Source organism: Triturus cristatus, chromosome 1_2 (genome assembly GCF_964204655.1).
Source record: "Triturus cristatus chromosome 1_2, aTriCri1.1, whole genome shotgun sequence".
Classification (NCBI taxonomy): domain Eukaryota; kingdom Metazoa; phylum Chordata; class Amphibia; order Caudata; family Salamandridae; genus Triturus; species Triturus cristatus.
The window spans coordinates 385,305,475-385,322,020 of NC_140580.1; the positions used below are offsets into that span (position 1 = coordinate 385,305,475).

At 47.4% G+C, this 16,546-nt stretch overlaps 1 protein-coding gene across 4 annotated transcripts in view; it reads right to left on the bottom strand.

Moving 5' to 3' along the window:
* The window catches only part of PANK1 (pantothenate kinase 1), a 145,738-nt gene that overhangs the window by 76,315 nt on the left and 52,877 nt on the right, over positions 1–16,546 (bottom strand). For 3 of the 4 annotated variants that reach the window (XM_085605282.1, XM_085605306.1, XM_085605300.1), the window contains exon 2: positions 2,657–3,009. In XM_085605282.1, the coding sequence (XP_085461408.1) occupies positions 2,657–3,009 (353 nt within the window). The remainder of the gene's footprint in view (positions 1–2,656; positions 3,010–16,546) is intronic. The other variant, XM_085605291.1, reaches the window with a different exon arrangement.

Here is a 16,546-nt window from a genome sequence, read left to right on the forward strand (position 1 = left end):
ATTTTGTATTAATTCTTCACAATATTAGGCAATCAATTGTCTTTTCTAATCCTCTGTCAAAAGGCAAAGCTTCACCGCGCACTAGAAAGAGGTTGCAGAGCAAGAATGTTTTTGTTTAGAGTTGGGAGCCTTGAGACCGGCTGACAAAGGGTACAGAAGCTTTTGTCTCTTAGGTTTTTATATTTGAAATTATGGGTGGAGGCTACTATTTTTAGGGCTGTAGCTGTCTCCTCCAAAATGGCATATGGGAGCATCGCTGACCTCTACTGTCTAGAACACTTTAACTGAATGATAGGAATCCCTTTTCTCAAGACCTTTGAAGTTTAGTGTGTCAGATTCTATCTTCAGAATTTTAATTTATTTACCTGCATGGGTACTAAACAAGCAAGATCCACAAAAGTGTATATGTATAATTTTCTATTGTGCTTAAGGGATCTGTGAAGTGAGTCTAAGCCACGAGGAATGTCTCACTGAGACAACAACACATCACAAGAAGCTAAATAAGCGGAGTTCTTGCTTAAACGGATAGCCCGGTCCAAAGTTGTTTTTCCTTCTTAGGGAACACCTTTAAAGTTCTCTTTATTTCCTCTGGAAAACAGATCCATGGCACAGTCCAAAGATGTCCATACATTTCCACTACAACGACCTAACTAAGAAGTAGGGCTTGTAGCCCTCAAACCTATAGCCACAGCTCTCTGAACCCATCTTCTTGCTACATTTTTTAAGAGGAGCAGAAGAGGCCAAAATACTGTCACAAAAACTTTTATTAGTCACTAACGCAACCGGTCAATCAAAAGAACAGATCTTTTGCAGAAATAAAAGATTGGAATCTGGGGGCCTACAATTCTTTTCCAGGTAGCAGCAACCTGGCTTCCAGAGATTAGACTCAGAACCATGTGCATTGTTTATACCCAACACCGGAACGAAGCCCAGCAGAAGTCAGGTTTATGCTTTAAGAAGTCACAGCTCAAATTTAACCGAGGGGTCACATAGTGGGGCAAGACTTTGCAATATGAAAACTTCTCACTGTCCTGTTAGTCACCTCATAAACCATTAAGTCAAAATCCATTGGAGAATCTTAATGGGGAGGGAGCCCGGAATACAGGCTTTATAGGAGCTCATGTTCAATGATAAGTAAAGACGAATTTCGTCTTGACACATAATTATGAGGGGTACAAGTCATGCGAGACCGTGATTTATAAGTCCTTGCAGTTGTCTATTATTGTGTGCAACAAGAATGGTAGTCTTCTTCTTCTTGATGTCTAATCGACTTCTCACTTAACTGTTCCTTTAACAGTTGAGGTTACAGAAGTGGTGGTGATGGTGGTGAAAGAGAGCCAGAGTTGAAGCAGTTAATGAAATCACAGGTCTGGAAGCAAGCAATGAAGTTCAAAGACTGGTCAAAAGTGACAACACCATCACAGAGCAATTTTGCATTGATGGATGCAATACTGTTTCCTGAGCAGATAAACCCTCAAGTCGCCTTGATTGATGCCTAATCCTCCACCATTGAGATGTGTAGGAACTCTGCTGAAGAGGATTTATGCTCCAGTAAAAGATGAACATTTATTAAAGCCCTCTTGCTTCTAACCTTTTTGATTGATTTTAGAGTAGGACATCCTTCCAATCTATCAACTCAAACCCTGCATGGAGGCTCAATAGACAAAGTAAATAGACCTCTCAGAGTAAGTAAAACATCTCAGAAAAGATGCACTCGTCCTAAATAAATACAGCAAAAAAGTCTGAAAACACCAGAAGTTGACAAGAGGGGTTAATTGGGTTGGGACACTAGGTTAAGGGTAAAAAAAAGTCCACTAGAAATTGATGAGCCATAAATAGACATGTTTGTGAATCATTCTCAGTGAGCCTAAAATAAAACTGTGACCGACTCTGCACAGCATGATGGGAAGACTGGCAGATTTTTAAAGATACACTGATATATGGCACTTGAGTAGAGCCTAAAAATGGTTATACAGTAGGGCCCACCGGTGCAGGGAAAGGACCTTACGCTGTGAAGTGAAAATACTCTTCTCGCCTATGAGAGTAACCTTATCTAGCCAGGTTACTGCACCTAGTACTGGAAACCACCTACAAATAGATGTTTTTGGACAACTTAGAAGAAGTCCATTGTCACTAAAGGATAAATGAAGATGCAGCTATAGAAACGATATGGGTCTGAGCTGCGAGGCTATAGCTTCCTAAAATGAGAGCAGAACTGCTGTAAATGTCTAACAAACAAGTGGCTATTATAAACAAAGTTTTTCTTCTAGCTAGACACAAGGATGCAGACACAACTCTGAACAAAAACATCTCAGTGACAAAAAGCATTCAGGGAGAACCCTTCTAGGTGATAATGCAGTCCAAGTGTGGATAAAGCTGTACCACTACAACACAGGCTCCAATTAGACAAAAAACAAACTAGGATTCTATGTTCATATGAAAGGTTTTGAGTGGGCAGAGCAGATTACGCCGGATGGTAACACGTGTGGGATTCTGGAAGCCAACCCATATGTATAGTTTTCATTCAAATACTAGCTCAAGAACTTTCCGACTGTGGAATTAGGGGGTAGACATTTTAGTAGGTCTATATAGTTTTTAAGCTAACTTATCATAGAGCCCTTTTTCCCATTAAGTACTGGTCACTTTTTCCACATACCGTTCTAAAGTCCTCCTCAAACTTGTATGCCCCACCTCCTGTGGCACAGAGTGTAGTGTGCAAGCTGGAGAAGTTCTTTTCACTCCCCATCTGAATGAACCTGTGCATAGCACAACTTGGAAAGCGGATAAAGTGTAGGTTCCCTGTGCGCCCACACATGGTCAGGTTTTTCAGTTCAAGGTGCACATCTCTGATCCCAGTTTTACCATAAGCTGTATTGGAGGTTAAATACTTCCTAATGCTTTTCAGGTTCTCCACCTCTTCCTGTTCCTCTTCAGCAGTAATGTCTTTTGGTTCAAAGTAGACCAGTTTTACCAATGTGCCGCCGATATCCATTCCAAACCATGGAAAAGCTACAGGAGAGGGGAAAAAAAGACACTCCTCAATGTGGGCATTCATCATATACACAGCAGGTAAAAAACAGAATGTGCAACATATCATTTCAATAACCACTTCTAGTGCTTCCCATATTTATCGCAAATAATTTAAACTCATTAGAATGGCGCAGCTATGATTTAATGTTTTTAAATACATTACAAGACCATTTCCCGCTCCTATACAATAATGGTATTGCACTTTCCAGTACTATTCTTACTCCATAAGAATAAAAGCTATTGTATGATGGATTAATTTTGAAACTTTAATTCAGGCATTTGTGGATTCCTGTTCAACTATTACGATACAGAATGCAGCGGTCAGCGTAAAATACTTAGGTACACTAATCTCTCATTTAGGAATTTCAGGCACCAACATTAATGGCTGTGCTTCCTACCACTCAGCATACAAATAAATGATGGCTGGAATGCTTTATTTAATACCAGCCACTGGTAATTGCTCGGGCATCATCCAAGTTCATCTTTCTTTTGCACACCATATCACCTCAGTTTGGACCAACTATTTGCAAATCAGTTTTGACCCTGCTTCAAAGGGAACAGTCTAGCCCAAACTCGCCCTTACTAGGGTTCATCAGCCAGGTATAGCTTGGTTCTAGTGGCACGGTGTTCACAGGACCTACGTCTGGCCATACTTGTGACACTTAGGGCATTAAAAACAAAAGTGATGGATGGACTGATTGAATTAATCTCAGCCACTGGTACTAGCTCGGGCCGCATCTCAATTCATCGTTTTTCGTCCACCATGCCACCTCAGTTTGAACACAGCCATATGCAAATCAGTCTTGATCCAGCTTTAATGGGAACAGTCCAGCCCAAACTGCGAGGCAGGTCCTCCCTAAACCGGAACACAAGCAAACCAGGACTGGGGTCACCCTAGCTAGGGCTCCTCAGCCAGGTATAGTTTGACACCAGTGACAGAGTTGCCACGAGACCCACGTCTACCAGAGTACCCTGATACTGCAATCATTTTGTAGGCATCCACATGCCTCATATATTTGTGTTTCATTATCCTATAAGTATCTGGACAGGTGGGGGGGCGGAGCTTGCCTGGCCCTAAGATGGCCGCGCTGTAATTGTGCTCCGCCACACACCGTACCAATCCGTTAATTATCCGTAACTTCCATCAAACAGATTCTGCTGTTAGCAGTGTAATATTGAAGCTCCTTACCTGCGGCGCCGGTTGCTGAGTCTGTCTCGCTTCTTACCCGCCCGAAGCCTTCATCCTAGTCGCCTGAGTGCGGAGTGGCATGGGGCCTATACTGCCGGCGGCAGAGCGTGATGCCCTGCGGTGTGCCTCCTGAGGGTGCTGGCTGCCTCGGAGCGGGCATGATCCTGGTAGGAGAGGCCCCCATCCGGGAGGAGCGGTGCCCGTGGGCGGCGGCAAGGTGAGACCTGGTGCCAGCGGCTGCGGGGGGGGGCTCCTTTGACTGGCTGCCTGCTTGTGCGGATCTGGATGTGAGCGGGGACTGCGGGCCTCACTCTGCGTGCCGCTCTTTGCCCCGGTCCTTCTCCACCGGTACCTGGATTTTGGTGTTTGGCCTGCCCCCTGCCTGAAATCGCCAGCTCCGTTTAAACGCTGTTGCTGGGAGAGGACATCTCCGCCATTTTCCTTCTGCTGTCCCTCCTGCTGGGAAACTTCCATTAGGGAGTGGGGTGTGGTGGAGACCCTACATTGAAGTAACTGCATTAATAGGGACTCTGGGCGTGCTGGCGTTTCTACCTGTTATGCCCTTGGGAAGGTAAGGCAACATACCTGGCTTTTGGCCTTCCCGTGGTGTGGTTCTGGTGCACATTTTCTTCGAGAGGCCCACGCATGGCTGACTGTTACACTGGGTAAACCAGATAAGTCTCAACCCAAGCTTACATTCGAGCAGCGTAAGTCCCGGCGCTGCGAGGATACAGCTGAGGCCAGACTGAACCAGATAATCTTCCTGAAGACCTGGTTAGCGATATTAAACAAATTATTGCATCCATGCAGCAGGGTCTGACCGCAATTGATTCGAAGATCGATTCCTTGGCCTACCGACTGGACAGGATGTCGGAGAGGGTTGACAAGCACTCAGAGCGAATAGGTATGGCAGAACGCCGAAATTGCGGAGGTTGAGGAGGCCCAGACCGACTCGGGTTGTGTCCAGGCCCGAATGGAGCATGCAATATCTGCCCTGCAGGATCAGGCTGAGCACTTGAGGCCCGCTCGCCGCGCAGCAACCTTCGCATCACTGGCCTGGCCGAATCCACTGCAACGGGCAACATGGAAACCTTTGTTGAAAAACTGCTCAAGACACTACTGGGGGGGCGAAACCTTTTCTCCCGTTTGTCGTGGGGCGGGCGCACCGCTCTCTTGACCCCAGACCCCAGCCTGGTGCTCATCCGCGCCCCATCATTGCCAAACTCTTGAATTATCAGGACAGGGATGCGGCGCTGTGGAGGGCAAGAGAACTGGGCAACTTACGCTATGAGGGGGCCTCGCTCTCTCTTTTCCCAGATTTTACTTTTAAAGTGCAGGAAGCCAAGAGGCAATTCACTCCTCTGAAACGTAAGCTACGAGAACACAATATGGAATATGCCATGCTACATCCTGCACGACTTAGGGTGCTGCTAGATGGTAAAGCCAGGATTTTTTTCGGACCCCCAGGCTCTGCAAAAAGCCTTTAAGGATTAGGACAAGGCTGCGAAGCACGACAAAGGACAGAGTGGTATCTTATAGTCTGATGGGGACTCTGGTAACCTTGATGACAATGATTGAAGCGGGCGTATATACCGGATTAGTCCCCTTGTTGTACTGTACTCCCTGCGGTTGAGCCTTTAAGCAAGCTGGGGGTTGTTATGCATATATTTTGTTCCGTGGGCAAGATGTGAGTAAGTTGATTGGATGCTCCCCCTGGTAGTCATAGGTCTGCCCCTTACCTATATTGTGCAGAAGGGGAGGGAGGGTTTTTTTCATTTTGCTCCTGCGTGGAGCATCACACTGGCTCCTTCTGCTCTGATAGGACAAATGCGTTGCTGTAGTTTGGAATGTTTCATATATTATAATGCACTGTGATTGAAGCAAACTAAATGATGCTTGGGTGTGTGGCGGGAGGGTGGATTAGCTTGTGTATGTTGGGTAACATCCGCCTCCATGTGTTGCCCGCCGCTGCTCTCTATTGTTTGGGGGTTTGTTTTTGCACCCATGCATTGTCTGGAATAATGCTGTTGGTTCATTTTGTTATCAGGTGGGCTGTCACTTGCCTTTGCAAAGTTGGGGGTAAGCAAGGCGTGGGAGGGGGTAGGGTAGGGGATTTATCTTGTTTTTACTTTCTTTGCAGATCATGTACTCTTTTCTTACATCGTTGCGCGGAGTGGTCTCGGGTGGTGGAGATATCAATGGTTCTTTCATCGTACATGACCATTCCTAACGCTGGTAAGACTCAGAATAAAAAGCTGTGTCTGCTGACATGGAATGTCAGGGGGCTAAACGATCACCGTAAGGTGCGGAAATTTTTTGCATATCTTAAGTGTAGGGAGATCGACATTGCTTTACTGCAGGAAATGCACCATAACTCCGACAGTAAGTTGCTCGCAGGGAGGGGGTTATCGGGATCAATTCATGCCGACTGCTTCACCTCCCACTCCAGGGGAGTGTGGACGTGGGTTAACCCTAGATCGGGACTCCAATTGGACTGCTACAAGTCTGACCTATGCAGGTATGTTATTTCCAGATGCCGTGTTCAGGGGTTGGATCTTCTCATTGTCAATTCCTATTGCCAGAATTACGACGACCTGTTGTTTAACCAATCAATGTTCTCTTTACTTAAGGCCCGCATGCCTTCAACATTGGGGGAGGGGGGGGGGGGGGGGGGGAAGAGATTTTAATTGTATTTTAGACACTGCTCTCAACCGTTCGGGAGGGGCCCCTCCTCCCCTTTCGAATTCAGCCAAGACCATACATGACAAACTTGCAACTGACAGATGTTTGGAGAGCTAGGTCCGACTTGCGGGGTGGTTTCACACACTATTCAGCGCATCATGACGTCCACATGCGTATTGACTATTGGTTCATTTTGCAAACTCTAATGCCTACGGTTTGGGACTTTTCTGTCCTACCTCGTTTATTCTCCGACCACTCGCCTATCCTACTAACAATTTCTGCACCCTCTTGTGGCTCCCCTCCGTTCTTGTGGAGATTTCCCCCTTATTCACTACTGGATTCAGTCTTCAAAACCGATCAGCACACTGCTATTTCTGAGTTCTTTGACATGAACGTGGGCTCGGTTGACTCCTTTGCTACGGTTTGGGAGGCGTTTAAAGTTTACATTCGTGGGGTGGCCATAAGTAAACACGCGTGTGTCCTCCGCTCCATTAGAGACCGGCTTGCATTGTTGGAGAAACGGCTAGCTGCACTGGAGACCGAGCGGTCTGTCCGTAACGATACTGAATTGAGGGAGAAGCTCAAAGCTGCTTTGGCTGACCTTCTCGATGAGGCGGATTGTGAGGTTAAGCATATGGGCAAATACGCTTCGGCTAGGGCCTATGGGGAATCTGATAGGCCAGGCTCAGTGTTTGCAGCCCTGGCTTGCCGCAGATCGGAGACTAGACACATTACCGAAGTACTTGATGAGGACGGCTCTGTCCTGACAGAGCAAGATTTCATTAACAACCGGTTTCGTAGCTACTATCAGGACCTGTACAACTCCAAGATCACTCCTAGTGAGACGACATAGTACAGTATTTTCTTTATTTAAAGATTTGTAGAGCGCCTGGTGACCCGGAGGCATCCCCGCGCTATAAACCTGTAAGGTTGGCTGAGAGGGGAGAGGGGGAAGAAAACCTTTTTATTTGGGGAAAAGCATTGTTTTGAGCTGCTTGCGAAAGCGCAGGTAGCAGGGTTCCAAACGCAAACTACGGGGGAGCAAGTTCCAGCGGGTGGCTGCCTTTACTGAGAAGCGACGACCTCCGGTACGTGCCCTCCTAAACTTGGGGATATTCGCCAGTCGCTCATTGTCCGAGCGCAGAGATCTCGAGGCTTTGTACGGGGTAACCAGGTCTCTCAGGATCGAGGGGCCTTGTCCATTGAGGAGCATGTGCACGATGCACATAGCCTTGAACTCGATCCTCTCTCGCACTGGCAGCCAGTGGAGTGCCTTAAGTGCCGGTCTGGCGGAGGATCTGGAGGGAAGGCCCATCAGCATCCGAGCAGCTGCATTTTGGGTTCGTTGCAGCTTGCCCAGAGTAGCTTCAGGGGCTCCTAAATAGACAGCATTGCTGTAATCCAGTCGTGCAAGAACCAGTCCTTGAACCAGGAGTTTCCTGGAAAGAGGGGGAAGCAGAGGAAGGATCTTGCGGACTGACCTCATAAGTCCGAAACAGGTTCCGGCTGTTTTGGTAGCCTGGGTTTTCATGGATAGGTCTGGTTCAAGCCAGACCCCCAGACTCTTAATTTCTTTTCTGGGGGCGGGCACCTCACCCATGGTATCGGGCCAAACGGATGGTGGAATTGTTGACCATTTCTTGCCCATCAGCATAACTTCTGTTTTGGACCCGTTGAGTTTGAGTGAGGAATCGCACATCCAGAGGTGGATTTTCTGGATGCAGTGCAGAAGATTATCTGGGCATTGGTCTAGATGTGAGAGCGAGACGACCAGTTGTGTGTCGTCCGCGTAGCTCACAATCTTAATGCCGAAGGGGGCAACTATATCCTCCAAAGGGGCCATGTAGGCATTAAAAAGGGTTGGACTCAGGGAGGAACCCTGGGGAACCCCACTTGTCAGAGGAAGGGAGTCAGAACGGGAGCTGCCATCCCAGACCTGAAACGAGCGGCCCGACAGGAATGACTCTAACCAGGCCAGCGCTGTGCCCCCAAGTCCTGCCCTGGCCAGCCCATGGAGCAGGACACGGTGGTTTACCGTGTCAAAGGCTACACTAAGGTCCAGGAGGATCACTGCCACTGATCCCCCTGAATCCAAAATGCACCTTGCCTCCTCGATGACAGCGAGGAGGGCGGTGTCCGTGCCTTGGCCAGGGCGAAACCCCGTTTGGGACCGTCGCAGCAGATTATTCGATTCCAGGAACTGGGACAACTGAGCGTTGACCAGTTTTTCGGCAATTTTGCTGATGCCCGGAAGGAGCGAGATCGGTCTATAATTAGCCAAGTCGGCGGGGTCCAGTTGGGGTTTTTTAAGAAGGGCTTTGACTACCGCTCCCTTCCAGCTAGGAGGAACGGTGCCTTGGGATAGAGAAGCATTGATCAACTCCATAACTGAAGGAACAATCGCAGGAGCGACTGTTTTAAGAAACCTCATGGGGGCAGGGTCAAGGGGGGAGCCACTTTTCATTTTGGCCAGAGTCTTTTCAACTTCGTCCGATGTAACCGCCCTAAAGGCATTAAGCAGCGGGCGAGGGGCGCCTACTGGACAGGTGTCGGGCGTCACATTGTCCCAGCAAGGTAGCTGACTAGGCTGCGGGAGTGAATCTAGGATGTGGGAGATTTTAGAGTCGAAGAATTTTGCTAATTCTTTGCTCCTGTCTGGAAGGGCCACGGTCAGTGGTGGGGGTTCAGGAACCTTTAGGAGTTCTTTGACGATGAGATAGGATTCTCTTGCGGAGTTAGTGGCATTTTTTATCCTATCGTCATAGTAGGAGGCTTTAGAAATTTTCAGAGCAGATTTGTATGCTCTCACAGTCCTCCGGTATGCGTCTTTATTGGAGTGAAGCCAGTCCTTCCTCCACAGTCGCTCAGCTTTTTTACATTCCTTGCGGAGGGCTCTGAGTTCTGAGTTGAACCAGGGGGCTGAGCCGGTCTTTCCGCTCTTGTCTTCGCGGGTTTTTATAGGTATGATGGAGTCAAGTGAGTCGGAAATCCACTTCCTGAAGTTACTATCAGCTGTAACAGGGTCCCCGGAGGGGGCGGGGGTCGTTGATTCTAGAGCATTGGCCCAGTCCTTGATAGAGAGTCTGGACCATGCCCTGTCCCGAGTGTATGTGGTGGGCTTGGGGGGCTTCCTAAATTCTCCTGGCCAAAAAAGGGGGACCAGAAAATGGTCTGTCCAGGGGAGGGGGCAAGAGGGTCTAGCCTGGAGGGTACGGACATTTGTAAAGACTGGGTCTAGCAAGTGGCCCTTGATATGGGTGGCTCCGGTATTGGCCAGTTGGAGACAATAGGCAGCTAAGTCCGATATCAGGTCAGCAGCCCCTGTGTCTAGGGGATCATCAAAGTGGATATTGAGGTCCCCTAGCACAGTGAAGTTGGGTGTAGAGTGGGCAAGAGCTGATATGGAATCTAGTAGGGCGCTGGCAAAGGGGCCGAAATGGCTGGGAGGGCGGTACACCAGAAGACCTGTCAGCGAGGTTGTCGAGGCTAGATGGATGGTGAAATGGCAGCTCTCTGAGTCCTTGATGTGAGCGTCGCTAATTCTGCATGAGAAGTGGTCTCTGTGCAAAATGGCCAGTCCGCCCCCTCTACCACAAGGGCGTGCTTGGGACTGGATAAGGAAGCCCGGGGCCAGAGCCAAGACCACATCCGAGTCCGAGTGTGGTGTGAGCCACGTTTCTGTGAGAAACAGGATGTCTAGCTCATGGTCCACGAGCAGATGGTTAATAAGCAGGGCGTGCATGGGGAGCGACCTACAGTTCAGTCCTGCTAATTTCAGGCCAGAGTGTGCGAATGGTGCTTGAGTCAGTTGTAATTTGACCGGGGGGGCAGATGGCACAGTTTGTGAAATGTCCGCCTGAGTCGTGAACATAATTACATTGTGTGTTTTTTGTAGGTCTGAGACTTAGTAAGGCACGTCGCGAGTAACTCACCCTATCGGTGTGCCCGTCCGGCATAGATTCTGGCCCTGAGCCCAGTCGGGCGCAGACAGGCATGCCTTAGGCGCGCATTCGTCGCGCTCGTCCGCTGCGCGTCCGGAACATGCACATATTTTATGCTACTTCCGGGGCGAGGGGGCGTGGCCTCGGAAGGGGCGTGGCCTCCGGTTTCAGCGCGCTGGCGCCAAACAATGTTCTGGGGCGGTCTAGCTGCAGCAATAGATCGGCTGCTTTGGACCACAGTGATTCCAGAAAGCGTGAGTGAGTTTTAAAATTTACACGAAGTTTAAAGTGACACAAAATGATTAAAAACTAGCACACAGCCTCGCTCCCGGCTTCCGCCTCAGGAGCACAACAAACAAACAGTATCTCGAGTATATTGAATTACCTTGGTTGCAAAGCTGGCACCGCAAGTTTTTGATGCGCCCTATTGAGACCTTGGAGGTCCGACTCACCTTAAACTCCATGCGTGACGGGAGTGCTCCCAGTCTGGATGGCCTAACGGTCTCCTTTTACAAGGCTTTTAGTGATCTTCTTATACATCATATCGTTACCTTGTTTCAGGAAATGGGTGCAGATGGGATAATGCCCCCTCCCATGCGCAAAGCACTGGTCATCACTTTGCTGAAGCCTGGCAAGGATCCCCGCAACTGTCCCTCTTATCATACCCTGTCACTACTCAATGTGGACACTAACATTTTCGCAAACGTTTTGGCTAATCGTCTCTCCCCACTTCTGCCTCAATTGATTGGGCCGGAGCAGGCTGGATTTACTCCTGGACGCACGCTCGCCTAGAATCTTCGCAGTGTTCGGTGCCATTCAGCATGTTCGCCGGAGGTCCAGGCTGTGGCGGTTTTTTTAGATGCTGAAAAGGCCTTCGACTCCATAGAATGGCCGTTCATGCACGCAGTGTTGCGCCGTATGGGTGCTGGTGAGGTTTTTTTTCAACTAATTTGGTGCTATGCAATTTACCTACGGCTCGTGTGCGCACTGGTGGGTCTCTGTCCCATTTCAGATCTTGCGTGGCACCCGTCAGGGGTGCCCACTGTCCCACTTATTGTACGCTGTGGCAGCTGAGCCCCTGTTGAGAGCACTGCGGGAATATCACAGACACCGCGGACTTAAGTTTCCCTCGCTATAATTTAATCGTCTTTGCCTATGCCGATGACATGCTCCTGTATGTCCGTAATCCTGAGACACACCTTGCCCCGGTTATTCGGGAAGTTTTACGCTATGGGGGGTTTTAAGGCTTAAAAATCAATTGGGACAAATCCATAATTTTTCCTCTGACACCTGCTACTAAGCAAATCACACTAGAGTTCCCACTGCAATGGACGTCAGACCCGGTGCGCTACCTTGGCATTCAGGTTCATACCGATGCAGCCTTGGTTCTGAGGGCGATCTATGGCAGGGCAATAGACAAACTTGGCGACGACATAGACCTGTGGATACGGCTCCCACTTTCTGTGGCTGGGTCGCTCTAATGAAGATAGTGGTGCTCCCTCGCTTTCTATTTCTTTTTGTTAACATTCCCATGGTAGTGCCTCAGCAGCTGTTTCATGAGCTGCGATCCCTGATGAATAGGTTAGCATGGGCGGGTAAGACTGCTAGGGGCATTTTTGACACTCATGTTGCCTTACACGGCTGGCGGCCTGGAGGCACCGGATCTAGAGCTTTATTACAGAATAGCGCAGGTACATGGCCGGCATGATCTGTCACATCTCCAGATCGAACGGGTTGTTGCTGCACCTCACCCCTTACCCAGTCTTCTCACTCAAGCGCCCTTGAGAAGATGCGGAATACTGGACTCTGTTAACTCCACGGTTCATGCGTGGAACGTAATACTTAACTTATTTAGCGGTGCTCAACTATATTCGCCCCATTTACAAGTGGAGTGGTGCCAATGGTTTGTCCTTAGCTCAGAGACAGGTACTATTAGTTCCTTGTGTAGCTTGAATATACATACAATGCCCCTGGAACGCCTACCGCGGGGGAATCTGTACTCCACCGTTATTGCCCGATCCGTCGCCTGCCCCATCCCCGTAGCCGACCCATCTTCCCTGTTCCGGGCATTGAGTTTTACCCAGCCCTAATCCTGATCTCTTCCCCTTCTTGATACTCCTATGGATTGGTAGGGTCCCCCTCTCAGGGGAGCACATGCTGCTATTTCTGATTGTAGATTGCCTTGTGGTTTTTGTTTTTTCTGGTTGTTATTTCAGTTTAAAATGAAACCGTACAGTGAAAAAAAAAAAAAAAAAAAAAAAGAATATACATACAATGGGGGACCTATTCAGACATGGCCGGGTAGGCACATGGGAGGAACGGTCTGGTGGCGATGAGACGCCTACTGCACTCACGAACTTTCAATTTTTTAGAACTCGCCATGCACTGCGCTCGGTGATGAACTCCTGGAACCTATGGTGATCCTCCTCTGTCCATTCTTCTGGGTTCTAAGGCGCCTGGTAAACTAATCTCTCGTCTCTACGCTGCGGCTATACTCACTGAGGTCTCTCCCCTTACAAAGGCAAGAAAGGCCTGGCAGGCTGAAATTGGGGTTCCGATCACAGACGAGATCTGGGTATACTGCTGCAAAGACACACGCAAGATTTCCATTAATGGTGGTCACAGATTAGCGCACTTCAAATACCTGAATAGAGTCCATTACACCCCACTACGACTGCATAGATATGGTTTACGTGAGTCGGACGCTTGTGAGCGTGGTCATATGTCTGGTGCTGGGTTCTTCCATGTAGCATGGCTGTGTCCTCAGGTAGAGGTCTATTGGACTAATATCTTTCAAATGTTGAGCAACGTCGTGGGACTCTCCCTCACTCCGGATCCCCTATTGGCGCTATTAGGATATACGAAGCATCTCCAGAAAAACGTTCGGAAATTGATAGCAATGGGTCTTCTGCTCGCCAAACACAGACTTGCCATGAGGTGGCTGAGAGGCCCTGTACCTACTATAGCTGAATGGGAAACAGATATGTTGTATTGTAACACCCAAATAGATGCTTATAACGAGATGCTTCCTCCTGTAACCGCCCAAAGGGTTTCTGGGGACTCTTTGCACAATACCAACTGTCTAAACAGGATACCGATGACGCTCAGGAAGAGTGAAGAGCGGACTGCTATTACCCCCCTAATGTACTGGCCTCTTTTTTGTCACGCTATTATGTTGTCGATTTGTTTTACCTGGTATGCATATCCTTTTTGTTACTGATTGTACTCTTAACTTTTCGCTGTGCTTAACTGTGTATATTTGATCCCATTTATGATGAAACGTGATGCACTGCTCCTACTCCCATCTTCCCTAGGCCACACCACCCCATGCATGTTAGTTTTACTCCAGTGGTGCCTTTATCGACTATGTGATCTGCTTTTCGTTTATTATCTTTTTTTTGTTTGTATCTTATTGTATGACTAAAAACTTTAATAAAAACAATAATAAAAAGAAATTTTCTGGACAGGTCTTCCAATTGATCAGGCTGGGTGTTCTTCTAGTCTCCAGTGTTGTGCCATGCCCCCCTTCACAAGAACTAACCTCAAGTCAAGAGAAGCTCTCTCCTATTTATTGAGACCCTGCAGATGTTTATCAGAGCAATTTATTGAAGGCAATATGCTCTAATATTGCAGCAAACAATCCTTTCAATGCCACTCCAAAAAAAAAAAATGAAAAAAAATGTTTCTGCAACATCAGGCCATCTACCTTCTCTGTGTGGCAACTGAGAAGTGATGGAGCAGTCTATCTATGACTGTGTCACAGTCGTTGCCTTGTGTAGTGGATTTGCAGTACATAGTTAATCTGTATAAGACGGTACTGTGAGGAGGCCATAAGGGCACATTACCAGCCTGCATCTTTGATGAGGCACAAGTCAGTCTCCTAAGCTTTGCCAAGGAACTGAAAACATGTCTACATTGGCAAGCTATGAGGAGAGTGTGTGACAGAGCTCTAAATGGCAATTAAATTGTTTCTGAAGGAGGTCACATTCCTCTTGGAGTTCAGAACAGGATTTCATAACATTCTGATCTACCATTAGCCCAAGAGATCCCAAGTCTATCCCGGCCCTCAAACCCCGATAAGACAGTCACCTGCAAGAAGTGGTGACCCATCTCACAATGAAGTCCCCTTAGTTAGCTTACCCTTCCAATGGTTTTATAACACTCCAAACCGTTTAAGGGTGGTTTGTTTCTCAGTGCTTATAACTCTTTTCCATATGCTTGGTCAGACAGAGCCATATATCCAGTCATTAACAACTGTTATATATGCCACATATATAATGTTAAGTCCATGATACACTATACCCCACATCAAATGTTGATTTCTAAAAAATTTGCAATCGTGACCCTGTCTCTTTCTTTTATTTCACATAGGTATATCCTGAAAAGAGAGCTAATGCACTCAAGAAAGGAATGTGGAATAACAAAGGGAACATCCTGCAGGCATTCGGGTAAGGACACCATGTTAACCAGTGGCACCATTCCCACCACTGACAGAAATAGGCAGCTGTAGTTTAATACATATTTCCAGTACTTTGAGAATAGGGAGAATATGGTCTGTCCTGACCTTGATCTCTGGCAATGTGGCTCCCCAAATATTTTTTTAAGAGCCTGTGGTCACCCTAATCAGAGGGTGAGGCATGCACTCTTTCATATCCGCCATTCGTTGGACAGGGAAAATGCTAGACTTGGCCCAGTTAACCCTATTTCGGAAAACGAGCCAACTCATTTATGATCTGCTCCGCTCTCAGGCTTCAGTGTTGGGTTAGACTTGGGTAAAGGAAGGCCATCGGTATATAGGGAAAGGGCTCCTTGATCTGTGGTCCATCTATTACAAGTCAACTGCTACTTCTCTACTCACAGTCTTGTTGTCCACGGCCCTTGTGCACGGCTTCCCCATCACAAACTAATTTTCTATATTTCCACAAATATATGAATTTCCACACCTTCTGACAAGCATTTGCATCCTAACATTATTAACTGCCTGTGTTTCCTACCAGCATTTCTGTCACAATGGTGCTCTCTAGCATTCTCTAATCACATGAAGGCCTTACAAAACCAATTATTATTACTATTAACAATGTCCTCACATTTTACACTCGGTCTGAGTGTGTCTTTCCTTCATCAATGTTGTCACTATCACAACAATATACATTTGTGAATCGAACAAGTTATCCTCTGCTTGTCATCTATTTGGAAAGAATAATAACTAATGTTGTTTCACTGTGGAAGAAGCTATTTTGTGTGTGCTTAGATTGTTAAAATATTCTCAGCAGCAAAACTGTACATTGCACGTTTACCTTTTGGTGTAAACAAGGAGATGTATTTCATAATAGCATCCTTAAACATTTCATATACGACGGTGCTGTCACTATCTGTCTACTTAACAGTCACACCGTGTCCGCTCATAACGGTCAATAGAAGGGAACAGTGTCTAACTAAAAGCAGACTGTGTCCCGAGATGTGGATGATTTAATGGTTCCTCACAAAATACCTTCTTACATTAAGAGGCAAGTGGCTGCAGCTTATACTACAGAATTTGAGCCTCCAAACACTTGGGTGCCGCAGGGTGACCAATGGTTCTCCTTACCAACCTTGAAACGTAGTTTAACCACCCTCCTGTCTCTTTTATAACCTTACAGCTGTAAGACATCTTATACAGTACCCAGAACCCACAGAAACCACACTTTCTTTTAAGCTTTACAGT